Below are 14,453 nucleotides of genomic sequence, written 5' to 3'. Positions count from 1 at the left end.
TTTTTTTGGCAAAAAAAGAAGTTATGAATTTTTTGACAAATAAATAAAAAAATAGAAGTTATTGGGCGCGGAAGTTATTAAAAGTTAATAATTAAGTAATTATTCTTAATAAATATTTAATTTTTATAGAGATAAAATTGGAAAATCAAAAAATGACATAAAATTTTATCCCCATACCCCCGCCTCATGCTTTATATATAGAAAGCTATTACCAGTCAAATCCAATTGATCCGTCCATGTTGATAGCTATACTGTTACATAGTCTCACCAAAGTGCAATAAATTTCAACTTGATTTTAGCCCGTCGCACTAATTCACGAATAGTTCAGTTTTTTTTTATTGACCCAATTATGTTATGCAATCTAAATGTTTTCCATTTTAACCTATTAATTAAATAAGTTAACCTAATAATGCCTATTATTTAAATATGACTTGTTGAACCGGTCCGACCCATCCATTTAGTTTTCTAGTGAAGTGCAATAAATTTGAATTAACACCTTGTTTACTAATTACTGACTAATAGAACAACTTTTATCCAAGGATTTAACAAGAGTTTAATTGTAGAAAATCTCCACATATTATTACTCTAACTGCACTTTACAACTTAAAGTATTTATACAAGAAATTTGTATCCTTGATCAATTGAAAAGTGACGAGATACTTAACTCCATCCAAGTTAAATAAGTTATTGATGAAATGGCAAATGTGTCTTACTGTATTAAAACTTGGACTAACTTCACTTTACACCCTTAGACTTAGATCACTTTTTTATTTTGCATCCTAAATTTTAACTTTGAACACTTTGTACCCTAAACTCTTAATTTTGGACTTTTTGGACCCTTTACTATCAAGTTTGTCTTATTTAAATCTAATCAATAATTACATTCTCAAAATTAATGAGATAAAGGATGACGAAAATTAAGGACAACATACCATTTTATTCTAATTACAATCCTGCAACCTTTTTTTGTTCACTTTTAGTACATTGTCATTGATTGATATGATCACAAGCACTAATATTATTAGTAAAATTAATAAGATAAAAGATAATACAAATTAATCGCAATATATTACTTTATTTTTGCTACAATATCTTGGCACATTTTGACCATTTTCAGCGCATTGCTATTAATTTATTGAGTACTCTATGCCATTATTTTTGCTAAAGTTGTCATTAATTAGGATAAATTTAAAAATTTAAGATATAAAGTATCCAAAATTGAGAGTTCAAGAGTATTCAAAATCAAAATTTGGAATATAAAGTAAAAAGTGATGGAAGTTCAGCAATACAAAATGGAGTTAGTCCTTAAAAGCTTAGACCTTAGACAGACGGTTGACAGACCAATAGAACAACTTCTATCCACCCAAGCAATTAAGAATTCTAACCAATAGAAAAGAAAAAAGCAATTAAGAATTCACTTCTAACCAGAAAAAGGAAAAGGGATCAAGATTGGGTTGTTTGGGAGTGGATGATTTGGAGAGAAAAGAAGGGGAAAGAAGAGAAAGTGAACATTTCCTTCGTTTGTTAGTTTTTATTAGGAAAGAAAAGAAGAGAAATGGAAGGATTTAAGAGGATAAATAGTAAGTAAAAGTTTTCCTCCAAATTGGAGAGAAATGGAGAGAAAGTTGGAGGAAACTTATGAAAGTATTTTAAAATACCTATTTTATCCTTAAAAATGTCTTAAACAAATATTTAATAACTTTTATATCCAAAATCATTCCACTAATTCTCAAACTCCCAAATAACACAACAATCCCTTCTCTTCTCTTCTCGTCTTTCGTAACTTAAGTTTTCCCTTCTTCTCTTTTCTATCCTAAACTCCCAAAGAAAAACAAAGAAAGGAAAAAAGCTACTAGTAAGAGCCGGTATGTCTTCTTTTTACAGGGTACAGTTGGGGAGGGGCTGAGAAACGGCTGTGGATGTAGACTGCAAAGCCGATGCCTGAAGAGACTATAAAAGAAGATCAACTTGGGGATGAGGATCTGCATTGTTCTGTAACTTCATCCTTTCACGTGAATACTTTTATTCTTCTATTTTAATCCTTTTATTATCCATTTAACTGCTTCCATTCTTTTGTGTACTTAAAAATTCAAACTTAGTCAACACCTGAAACTGTTTTCTAGACTAAGCAACAGAACACTATACTAAGAGAGCATAATCTTTAGTGTCATTTACTGAGTGGTAAATCTTGGAATGTTAAAGTTGGAATTGTTATGGGTCTTTGGACTAAAAGGTTGTACTGAAAAATACCAAAAAGGTTTTACTGCTGGAAGTAGATGGCAGATTCCTTTCTCTATAAGGGTTCTTCCCATTGTTTAGTGTCTCTCAACTGAAGAGTAGCCTTTGAGAGCGTGCAAAGAATCTTCCAAAAACCATTCTTTTGGCTTTTCTTTCTGCTGCATTGTTTTTTAAATTGGATGGCCTAAAATGGGTTCTTGAGTTCTGAAGTCTTTAGGATTTGCTGCCTGTGCAAATTCTTATGCACAGGAGAAATTTGAGATCTGGTGTTGTGAGGGGTTCACTGTGTTTCGGTTCATACAGTTGTGGGCAGGATTTCAGCTGTCCTTTTTTTTTTTTGAATAGTAAGAGAATGGCTCCAATATTGGATTTTTTTAGCTGGTCGGGGAAGGACTCGCAAAAGGGAACACCAGTGATTGTGAAAATGGAGAATCCCAACTATTCCATTGTGGAAATTGACAGCCCTGATACTGCATTCAGGCCAGTTGAGAAGAGCCGTGGGAAAAATGCCAAGCAAGTCACTTGGGTATTGCTTCTTAAGGCCAACCGTGCCGTTGGTTGTGTTGCTTGGCTTGCAACTATTCTTTGGGCACTGCTGGGAACTATTCAGAGGAGGTTGATTTTCAGGCAGGGAGTAGGTCTTGCGAGTGAGAAGCTGGGCAAAGGAAAATTGTTGTTGAATATAATTAAAGCATTTTTAGCTACTTCCTTGGTGTTTCTGACCTTTGAGGTAGTTGCTTACTTGAAAGGTTGGCATTACTTTGAGAACCCAAATTTGTACATTCCCAATTCTTCTGATTTCCAAGGTTTTTTTCACATGATTTATGTTTCTTGGCTGGCGTTTCGGGTTGATTATATAGCACCTTCTATTCAAGGCCTTTCTACATTCTGTGTTGTTCTCTTTCTAATTCAGTCATTAGATCGACTAGTTCTTTGCCTGGGTTGCCTGTATATTAAGTGGAAGAAGATTAAGCCAAGGATTGATGGGGATCCATTCAAATCAGATGATCTTGAGGGATCAAATAAAAATTTTCCCATGGTCCTTGTTCAAGTGCCAATGTGTAATGAGAGGGAGGTAATCGCCTGCACCTTTTGTTAATTTGTGCCTTACTTACGTTGTCATAACTATATGTTAGCTCTGTATGGTCTACTAATTGAATTGCAATTTCTAGATTTTGAATTCCATCATAGATAACTTGGTAACCCTCTAATGACAATCCTTGTGCTAGGCTTTGAATTGCATCATTAATGACTTGAATTCAGCATTCAAAATTAACAAGAAGAAAAACTGTAGTAAATAGTTTGACTGTGAAAATTATGTTAAACTTTGTAGTCCTCCTGGGATGCGTTGTCACAATTCCATATGCTAGGTTGTTATCACCTTATATCTTTTCAGAAACACATTGAAGTGGTTCTTGAGTATGCATACTGAATGAAGTACTTGAGCTTTTTCAACAATAGGCTGCAATAGTATGTGAATTTAATACTATGTTAAAAAGGTTATAATTGATCCATTTCCAGCACCATGTCTTATTAATAGCTGTATTGGTTCATACAGGTATATGAGTTGTCTATTTCAGCAGTCTGTCAACTCGATTGGCCAAAAGATCAATTGCTCATCCAAATTCTCGATGATTCGGATGATGAAGATATTCAGCAGCTCATCAAATCAGAAGTCAGCAAATGGAGTCAGCGGGGTATCAACATAATTTACCGGCATCGACTGGTCAGAACTGGATATAAAGCTGGAAATCTCAAGTCTGCAATGAGCTGTGACTATGTTAAGGATTATGAGTTTGTTGCAATATTTGATGCTGATTTCCAACCGACCCCAGATTTCCTAAAGCATACAGTTCCATATTTTAAGGTACCTACACTAAATGTAACTTGTCCATAGTTTGTGGTTGGTAGATTGAACTTTTTTACTGACCATCTTTGTTTTAATGCAGGACAATCCTGATTTAGGATTGGTTCAGGCTAGATGGGCTTTTGTGAACAAGGATGAAAACTTGTTGACTCGCCTACAGAACATTAATCTGTGTTTCCATTTTGAGGTAGAACAGCAGGTTAATGGGGTTTTCTTGAATTTCTTTGGTTTCAATGGGACAGCTGGTGTTTGGAGGATTAAGGCCTTGGAAGAATCTGGTGGGTGGCTTGAAAGAACGACTGTTGAAGATATGGACATTGCTGTTCGTGCTCATCTCCATGGTTGGAAATTTATATTTTTAAATGACGTTAAGGTACTATTTGTCTGTTGAGTCAATTTTACTCTAATTAGTGGGAAAACATTCTGTTTGTAACATCCTTGCTTTCCAGGCTTGAGAATATAACACAGGATATTTAAGTAGATTAGTTAGGATTCCCTGAAGAGATAACAAGTAGGAAACTCAATTTGTCTGAGCGTATCTTCACTTCCCAATAGAGTCCATGATCTAGTCAGACTCCGTAGGAAAGTTCGTGTTTCTTCTATCATTTCTAGGTCATTAGAAAAAAATTTGGTCTTCATTTTACAAACTAACTATAGAAAACCTGCAATAATGTTCAGCTAAATGCAAATTTGATTGCACAAGAGATTTGATGCTTGCTGAAACATTTATATAGCTTCTAAGCAGCATTCTGCTAAAGAAGCGTAATAAGCTTCTCATTTCTAATTATTTTTGGCTTGCATGTTTTCATATGGGCAATAAATAGCTTGTAAGTTGTTTTTGCCTTCACCTGCTAACTAGTTATAACAAATGTATTGACCTATTTACTTTATATGCTTTCTGCTGAAATTGGATCAGGTCCTATGTGAAGTTCCTGAGTCATTTGAAGCTTACAGGAAGCAGCAACACAGGTGGCATTCTGGTCCCATGCAACTTTTTCGACTGTGCCTTCCCACCATCATAACTTCTAAGGTATTAACTATTAATTACTCCAATAGGTGGATAATTTTCATATTTATAGTGAGGTCCTCCTTGATGATATCTTAATCTCTCAACTTACTGCAGATTCCAACATGGAAGAAGGCAAATTTGATACTTCTGTTCTTTCTGTTAAGGAAACTTATTCTTCCCTTCTATTCTTTCACATTGTTTTGCATCATTCTTCCTTTAACCATGTTTATCCCAGAGGCTGAACTCCCTATGTGGGTTGTTTGCTACGTGCCTGTTCTTATGACATTGCTCAACATTCTTCCTGCACCTCAGTCAATCCCTTTTGTTGCTCCCTACCTCCTCTTTGAGAACACAATGTCAGTAACTAAATTTAATGCAATGGTGTCTGGACTATTCCAATTCAGTAGCTCATACGAGTGGGTCGTCACGAAAAAGGCTGGCAGGTCTTCAGAATCTGACTTGTTGGCTGCTGCTGAGAGTGATATGAAAGCACTATACAACTCACAGATGATGAGGGGATCTTCTGACAGTGAACTTTCAGAGATGAGCCAGTTGAAGGAACAGGAAAAGCCAATTCCTGCACCGGTTAAGAAAATGAATAAAATATATCGGAAGGAGCTAGCTCTTGCTTTCCTACTGTTAACAGCTTCAGTGAGAAGCCTTTTATCAGCTCATGGAGTTCATTTCTACTTTCTGCTTTTCCAAGGAGTCACTTTTCTTCTTGTTGGTCTCGACCTGATTGGGGAGCAAATGAGCTGATATTGTAGCATTCCATAATATGGGAAAAATGAAAAAGAAGCACACATGCTCATTTCTACATGCAGCTAGCATGCTTTCTTTCTCAGATTTACACATGTTCCTCGCATTCAAGTAAGATTTCAGTCTTTTCTCATTGCTGCAATGGCTGAAGAGGAATTAACAAGGATCGGTCTTGCTTATATCTGCCCTTATGGTTATGGTCAGAGAACTCCAGTTGGCCATTTCTGTTCTATGCCAATCTGTAATTCTTTTACATTCTTCTTCTTATTTTTCCAACTTTTTTGGTCAATTAGGATGCTGAATGATCTCGTAGCTTTCCATAGATAGTCACAATATAGGTAGGAGCCGAGTCTCTGTATTTTACTCGTGCCATTTATTGTTGGCAGCAATATTACATCTTCCACTGTGTGTAGAATTGTTTTTGTGAATGTTTCAACAATGCATAAGAATATCTGATTGGTTGAATAAAGTTACCTATGTCACACTGCTTTACAATTCCACAACTTTTTGTCATGATCAAGATGCACACTCTTGCATTTTACTTTCACACAAACATTTTCTGTGTCCGGGTGATATGTACTTTATTGTTCTTGGGATGAAAGCAAGAGTAAAATTTGTGTCGGCAGGCGAAAAAAGGGGAAACAAGATGATGAATCTTGATTTGCAGTTTTCGGTTAGCTAGCTGAGGAGGTTTTCATTTTCTTTAACTCCCACTAACCAAAGGAACATATCAAATATGGGACCACAAATCTTTCTCTGGCCATTACAGATTTTATTTATTTTTTCCCCTATCTCTGGCATGTGAGAGTTACAATCACACATTGAGACAACTTCATGTTTTCTTGCATTGACCGTATTTCTAGGTCCACTTAAATTGAATCTTTTGTCATGGTGAGAAGTAGACCCTCTGATTTGACAAGCTAACTAGAAGAATTCCTTGGCATCTTGCACTGAAGTAATTGTTTTAGATATTCCTCCAGCAGCCACGTTTTGTCATTTGTACAAATTTGAACATTATTTAGACCTTATTTGATAATTCAATTCATCATTTACACTAAATAGATTCAAATTTTAACATATTTAGACGTGTTTGATAATAAAAAATAGAACATCTTAATTAATTAAGTAGATCTGATGATAAGTTATTCACTTATCTCTTAATGCAAAATGCATTCAAATATTAGGACATCAATATTTACAATTCAACAACTTAATGAATTCATATTTCAGATTTTTTATTTTAATTTTATCAAATGCACCCTTAATGCAAGATTTGTTCTCTACAAAATAACAAAGTTAACGTGAATTTTTAAGTTATGGATAATTCTCAATCTCCAAATAATATATTTATTCTCTTGGATTGATTCGTAAAGATTATGGGCATAAATACATCCTACTTTAGGTGCTCACATGGCTTTCTAAAATCTACTTGCAACTTTGTTACGTGTGCAAAGCTTATTAACTCTTCTTTTTGAGGGGCTTTTCCTGTACTATTTGAGCTGTTGTTTTATGGTGAAATCACATCCTACAGTACTCTAATGCAACAGTTTGGTAAACAAAAATTGTAGAAACAATTAACGGAAAGAAAGTGTAACTTTCGGGGCTATGATGCAAATCTACAAGATCCACATAACTTATGTTGATTTGGGGCTATATTTTTGAATAAGGTTTTTATAACTGTTAGTGTACATTGTTTAACACTAGCGGGTTTAGATTATTGTCACATAGCATAAATTCAAATTTAAAATTCAAATTATGCACATATAACATACATCCATAACTGTTAGTGTAAAAAAATCACTACATATCAGTGTATAAAAAGTTAATCCTATATTTTTATGTTCTTTTTTATTAAAAAAAAATAAAGCACAATAATCACTAATTTACTACGACTAGTACTAACGTCATTAGTGCAAAAAGTGTGGCATTAATACTAATATAATGTAAGAGTACATCCTACAATTATTAGATGCGAATCGAAGGTCAGTTATTCTTACATTCTCACCCCTAATTACGTTTTATACATTAAATAGTCATCTTCAATGATCAATTTAAGTGTGATGTTCTTTCCACCTATATTTATCCTACAAATATTTTATCTTTTGGGACCCAATTGTTTCCTATCCCCATGTTGTGAATGTAGCATGCTCTACTACAAAAATTATTATTGGATTTGTCTTATGAATGTTCAATATACACTCCTTACAAAAAAAAGTTTCGAAATAGGGATAAATTAGGAAAATTTTTAAATGCAATAGAGAATATATTTGTGAGTCTATGCATTTAATTAGTCATTAGGTGCTTGTTAAAATAACCTATAATTGTTCGTAGGGATAATTTCAGCAACCTTTCTCTAAGTTTATGGTAAACTTGGTTTTGACACTTACATATGTTGCGATGAATAATAAACAAAATATTTTTATGTGATTTGAACTAATAAACAAAATGATGATTTGAACTAATGTTTTTACGTGCTATGTTTTGATGAATAATAAACAAAATGATGATTTGAACTAATATTTTTACTTCAGAAACAGGTACCTTGCCAAATGAAAAAAGGAGGAAAACAAATAAAGAAAGATTGAAAAGTAATGTTGTCTGTTGGACAGAAGGATCGGACGCATAGCACAGTATCGAACATCTGAAAGATAGAGCAGAACATTAGCCACATCCATCATACACTCATTTCCCCTATCGGCCGTCTGGCGCAAATGAAGATGGAACTTGAACATTCTATTTTTGTTTCATGCAAAGCTATCCAATACAACATTAAAGGATCAGCTGTTCGACTGATCGGACATCCAACCGGTCTTACGGTTAGTTTTTTCAGCATTTAGTGCTTGACTGTTGGATCTCATTTTAACACCAATTTTCACCAGCTATATAAGGAGTAATGGCGAGAACTTGTAATGACATTTGTCTATATAAAATACAAGTTTTCAAGAGTGATATTTAGGTAGAAATATACTTTGATTATTGTATAACTATGGGAAAACTTGGGTTTGTGAGATTTCTCAAAAAGGAGAAATGAAACCTTTGTGAAGGTGATCCTCACTTGTAAAGTAGCTCTTAATTGGTTGGGTGAACTTTCAATTGTAACTAATTGATGGTTAACTAGAAGAGTTGTAAAACTCCTTGGATCAACTAAAGGCCTCTAGGGTGAGAAAGGAGAGAACTTTCACTTATACAAGTTAGTTAGTATCACCCTCAATTGAAAAAACTACGTGGTTGATTTAACTTCAAGTTTGGCGAAACTTGGAAATTTATTGGTTTGCATTTTTATCTTTTACCTCTTATTTTTACTATTTAACTGTGCAATCTTTATTTAATTTCACTGAATTAATTGAATCATTTGTATATCTTTGTGAGTTTCATTTGAAATATTTTTATTGGATGAATATTTGCAATTACTTACTTGATTTGTGAACAACCTAATTCACCTCCCTCTTAGGTTGCTTGGACCTTACAATTGTTATCAGAAGTTGGTCTCCTAAAAATTAAGTTTAAACGGCTTAGAAGTAGATCATGACAACCAATAATGTTTTGCTCTTAGAGGGTCAATCTATTACTAGCCCCCCTATATTTAATGGTGTTAATTATGTTAGTTGCAAAGAAAGAATGGAAATATTTTTGTAATCTATTAATTTTGAGTTGTAGTATATTGTGAATGAAGGTCCTTATAAGACTATCATTGAAGAAAAGGAAACCAGTAGAGCTAGACTCAAGACTAGAAGTAAATTAAGTGCTCAAGAGAAAACAAATCTCACATTGAATAGTAAAACTATGAACGTGTTGTATAATGTCTTGGATGTAAATGAATCTACTCAAATAAATGGTTGTAAAATGGTTAAAGAATTTGGGATAAGTTGAAAGAAATTCATGAATGAAGTGACAATGTTAGGAAATAAAGGAAATTCTTGCTTGTGACTAAATATGAGTCTTTCAAAATGAAACCACATGAAAATATTGACAAGATGGATTATAGATTCAATGATATCATTAAAAATCTTGAAGTACTTGGCAAAGAAGAGATCTTGAGTGAGAAAAATAGAAAAATCTTAAATATTTTATCTAAAGAGTGGGAAAGTAAAGTTACGACTATAAAGGAGTCTAAGGATTTAAATTCCATGTCTATTGAATCTCTTATCAATTCTCTAACCTCCTATGAGTTGAAACTCAAATCCAAAGTGCAAGAGGAGGATGCAATAGTGAAAAGAAGAGCATTGCACTCAAAACTTTTCAAGAAGAAGATAATGTACTCTCCATGGATAGTAAAGATGTGGAGATGGATGAAAATGACATTGCTTTACTTACCAAACATTTCAAGAAAATCTTTGCCAATAGAAAAAGATTTAGAAAGGGAGGTCCAAGCAATAACAACAATTAATTTATAACCTCTCCAAAGGCAAAGGAAAGCAAGATATGATAGAGAAACAAAGTGAGAAGTACTATGAATGCGGCCAACTAGGACATTACATGAATAAGTGTCCAATGAAGAAAAAAAAAGAGGCCAAAGGAGAAAGAAGACAAAGGATTAATAATTTCCAAATTACTTGAAATGATTGCAATTCGGATGAAAAAATCGAAGAAGAAGAAGAAGAAATAACTCAAATGACTTTTATGGCCATTGGTGATGATGAGATATGTTTGATGAATACCATAGAGGAATCAAAGTGATTCATTGATAGTGAATGTTCAAAACACATGATCGGTGACCCTTCTCAATTCATAAACTTAAAGGCAAAAAGTAACGAAAAGATCACTTTTGGAGATGACATTAAGGTCAAAACCATTAGAGTTGGTGATGTTGGTAAAAATGGTGAAACTTTCATTCAAAATGTGCTTATAGTTGATGATTTGGGATATAATTTGCTAAGTATTAGTCAATTATATTATAGAAATCTTTATGTGTTGTTTAATAAGTATGAATGTTTGGTTCTTAATACTAGCTTTAATGTTGTGTTTAAAGGTAAAATATATAATGATATTTCTGTTATTTATCTTGAAACAATTGATAATAGTAGAATTAAATATCTTAAAGTTACAAATAATGATTCTTGGTTGTTGCATAAAAGACTTTATCATTTTAACATGGATTTGTCGAATGAGATTTCCAAAAAAGAACTTGTTAGAAGTTTGCCAAAAATCAAATGTGAAAAAGATAGAATTTGTGATGCTTGTCAATTTGGAAAACAAACAAAAGTCTCTTTTAAACCTATAAATTATGTTACTACTTTAAGACCTTTGGAACTTTTACACTTAGACTTATTTGGACCAACTCAAATTGTAAGTTTAGGTGGTAAAAGATATGCTTTTGCGATTATTGATGACTATTTTAGATATACTTGAGTGTTATTTCTTGTTCATAAAGGCAAAAAATTTAATAATTTTGTCTCTCTATTTGTCAAAGTTCAAAACTTATTGATTAGCATTTATTTTACCTGCTTTTAATTAGGGTTTAGGGTGTAATTTTGGTGTATATTTAATTTAAAATGGAAGAATTGAGCTCCTTTAAAGTTACTTTTCATACGAGTAGTGTTCTTAACCAAAACATGCAAAAGTGTGGGTTAATGTGCAAATTTGTATTGTTTTTGTAGGTTTTGGTGTTTTATGAATTAATTTAAATCAAGAAGAGTTTGATGGTTTTGACACACTTTTGGTTATTTTTGGCTATATCTTGATTTCTATAGATATTGGATTGAGGTGATTCTTAAACCGTTTTGAAACTAAGACATAGTTCTATAATTCTTATGAAGAAATCAAAATCCAGTAAATGCTTTTTCTTGATCAAAATGTCGAAATACAGTCGAACAAATTTGCTGTTGAAAGCTAAAACAAGAGATTGACTAATTAGGGGTATTTTGGTCATTTCTCAACCTATAGCGATCCAATTAACATGATTCTTGATCTGTTGAAAAACTAACTCAAAAGGTTATAATTTTTATGCTTCCATCATCAAGGAACTTGCAGTTAAATTTGGTGCAAAAATAAAGGAATATTTAGAATCATAAAAAATGTGCAAACCTATAGGGGAGGCAATACGTGAGTGCAATACGCGAAATTACACCTATGTATTAACCCTACGTTTCGTTGAAAATGATAGATTTTGGTTGCTTGCAACTTTCAGCTCATTTTCAGGCATTTCTAGTGTGACAGCCCCACCTTCCCCTAAGGCGAACCAAAGAGGTTAGCGGACTGCCTGCCCAGCTCTCGCCAGGACTAACGTGCAGTATAGAGCGATCTTTCACGTTCCGGAACTTATAACGCGCGCAATAAGGCAAAAGGGCAAAATAACCCAAAATAAAAGAAAATGAAACCCGGAGTCGGCCATGAATAGTAAACCGACTCGTCCGAACCCAACCAAACATCGAATTACATAAACCACAAAAACATTTAGCCTTTACAAACCAAAAATGACATTTAAAAGTGATACAAAAGTCACTACATATATGGTTTGCCAAAACAAAAGTGAAAACGGCCCTAATGATACATTTAGGGTCCCATTCTATATACAATACAAAAGAGTCATTCATCTAGTTCATTTGGCAACCATTTATCAAAATTCATTCCAAAAGAGTCATATTCCTGTAAGGAAAACAAAAGGAACGGGGTGAGCTAAAGCTCAGTGAGCAACTATCACAATAGCAATTAAGATCACATAAGCAAAACCATTCAATTCAGTATGCAATTTCGAAGTAAAGTAAATCAGTGAAAGGATACGGTCGGCTCTCAAGAGCCCATTTCCACGCTTATGTCTTGATCCAACCTCATTGACTCTCCGTCAATGTTGAAGAGTGACCAACCGTAGACTCCTCTTCTCTCCCATTCCTTCCACCAAACATCCCCCTACCGGGCCCGCACTCCAAACACTTGCACTGTGTGTATTACTCGAGTATACCGGAATCAAGAGTCTCTCATACTACAAGATTCCTTATAACTTTACCCAAGGCTCGATTCAATCAACACTACCAATGGGTTGAGCTCAATGATAACATTGTAGTCGTCGGATACTTGTCCAATCGATATCAATCATGTATTTTCATTTCATATATCAGTTCATATAACTTTCCAATAACTTTCCAATAACTTTTCAATAACATGTGAAACAATAAGTGAGATGATAAAGTACACTCTCACATCAATCCATTAACATACAACATCTCAAGTTCAAATATCAAAGCCATATAATAGCACACAAGTGAGTAGTACACTCACCAATCAATTAAGTGCTATTTCATGCACTTCCGTCAGGAGAATGTCGTGAGCTATCGTCACGTACCCTAGAACATGGTAAACAAATACCATAAGACTCGATAACGAGTCATAAAGTCAAACCAATTATCGCCCAATAGGGTTTCATGCATGGAAATTCAAGGGTTAAATACTTAACCTTTACTCAAGTCGAGAATATAGTTTTCTAAATCTCGAGTAAAAATTCGGGCAGCATGCCCTTTGTGTTTACCAAATTTTCCAGCCATAAGGCTTCATTATTTTTCTTCAATCACAACCCAACAACACACATATAAGCATTTCATGTCAAGAGCCGTTCCATAACTCACAATATCATAAAACAAGAAACCATACCGAGCCATAAACAACACCAATTCACAACCCCAATAGGGTTTTGTAAACATATATAAGCATCATAGGAAACCAGAAATTAGGAAAAGGGCTTTAACTTAGACCTTGATAAGAAAACCGGTTTTGACGTCCTAATGCGGTAATGGCACAACTCTCATTACAATTACCGGATGGGGGTGTAAGACCCACCGTTTCGAAGCTATGAAACAGGGCTACAACAATGTAGAAGGCCTCTCAGTCCAAATCCTAGCACAACTAGGTCAAAAGTGCCAAATACCAAACCAGAATTACCAAAACAGATTTGCAAAACACACAACACTGTAATACATCATCTCAGCCGACACAGGTCCAAATGCCGAAATTCCAAAGGCATAAGTTAGCTAAGACATCCAGATACATTTCCTCAGAAGACACCAACTTCAAAATCCAAACCAATACCAGTCCAAACAGGCAATTACTATCGCAGTTCGGACATTCTGTGCACCAAAAACAGCAACAGTAAAAACGGCATAACTCACTCTACACTAGTCCAATTTCCCTGAAATTTTGCAGGCACACTAAACTCATCAATACCTACAACTTTCATGTTTTGAGGCAAAAGGTCCAATTTCGGCCTCTAGCCTATGACGCTGAAAATTTCGGAAGAATAGGGGTTCAAAGAACCCTAACTTTTCAACATTTCATTCCAAATCCAAAATTGATTGCATTTAACAACAATTCACACCGTACTAGAGCCAAAGCCGCCTTATTACCAAGCATCATACAAGTCATCAACATCAAAATCTAATGAAACCAAGAAAAATTCCTCATTAAATGGAAATAACCTTCAACCAATATCAAGCCAAACCAAGAAATAAATCATATATCCAACACTCAAAGCCACTTCTAAGGCATAATATAACCATCATTAGGTGTAGGTTTAGTGGTGTTCACGCATCCACTTACCAAGAATTAAGAGAGATAGAGAGGGTTGGCCACCTTAGAGCTTCAAAACATTCA

The 14,453-nt window shown here is 34.2% G+C and overlaps 1 protein-coding gene across 1 annotated transcript; it reads left to right on the top strand.

Annotated features, from left to right (window-relative positions):
- Window positions 1-1,952: 1,952 nt before the first annotated feature.
- LOC113781756 (probable xyloglucan glycosyltransferase 5) lies at window positions 1,953-6,368 on the top strand. Its single transcript, XM_027327750.1, has 5 exons — window positions 1,953-3,313; window positions 3,797-4,105; window positions 4,188-4,478; window positions 5,022-5,135; window positions 5,229-6,368. Exons 1-5 carry the CDS (start codon window positions 2,480-2,482, stop codon window positions 5,871-5,873), a joined length of 2,193 nt encoding a protein of 730 aa, XP_027183551.1. The 5' UTR covers window positions 1,953-2,479; the 3' UTR covers window positions 5,874-6,368.
- Window positions 6,369-14,453: the final 8,085 nt, after the last annotated feature.

The sequence above is a fragment of the Coffea eugenioides genome, chromosome 8 (assembly GCF_003713205.1).
Source record: "Coffea eugenioides isolate CCC68of chromosome 8, Ceug_1.0, whole genome shotgun sequence".
Classification (NCBI taxonomy): domain Eukaryota; kingdom Viridiplantae; phylum Streptophyta; class Magnoliopsida; order Gentianales; family Rubiaceae; genus Coffea; species Coffea eugenioides.
This window is presented reverse-complemented; position numbering and strand designations above follow the sequence as displayed.

What these genes read in the sequence shown, in the direction of transcription:
- LOC113781756 (XM_027327750.1), top strand. Translation starts at nt 2,480, where the DNA reads ATGCACAGGAGAAATTTGAGATCTGGTGTTGTGAGGGGTTCACTGTGT. An exon ending in CAATGTGTAATGAGAGGGAG is followed by an intron (nt 3,314 to 3,796) that starts GTAATCGCCTGC and finishes TGGTTCATACAG; the next exon opens with GTATATGAGTTGTCTATTTC. An exon ending in CCACCATCATAACTTCTAAG is followed by an intron (nt 5,136 to 5,228) that starts GTATTAACTATT and finishes AACTTACTGCAG; the next exon opens with ATTCCAACATGGAAGAAGGC.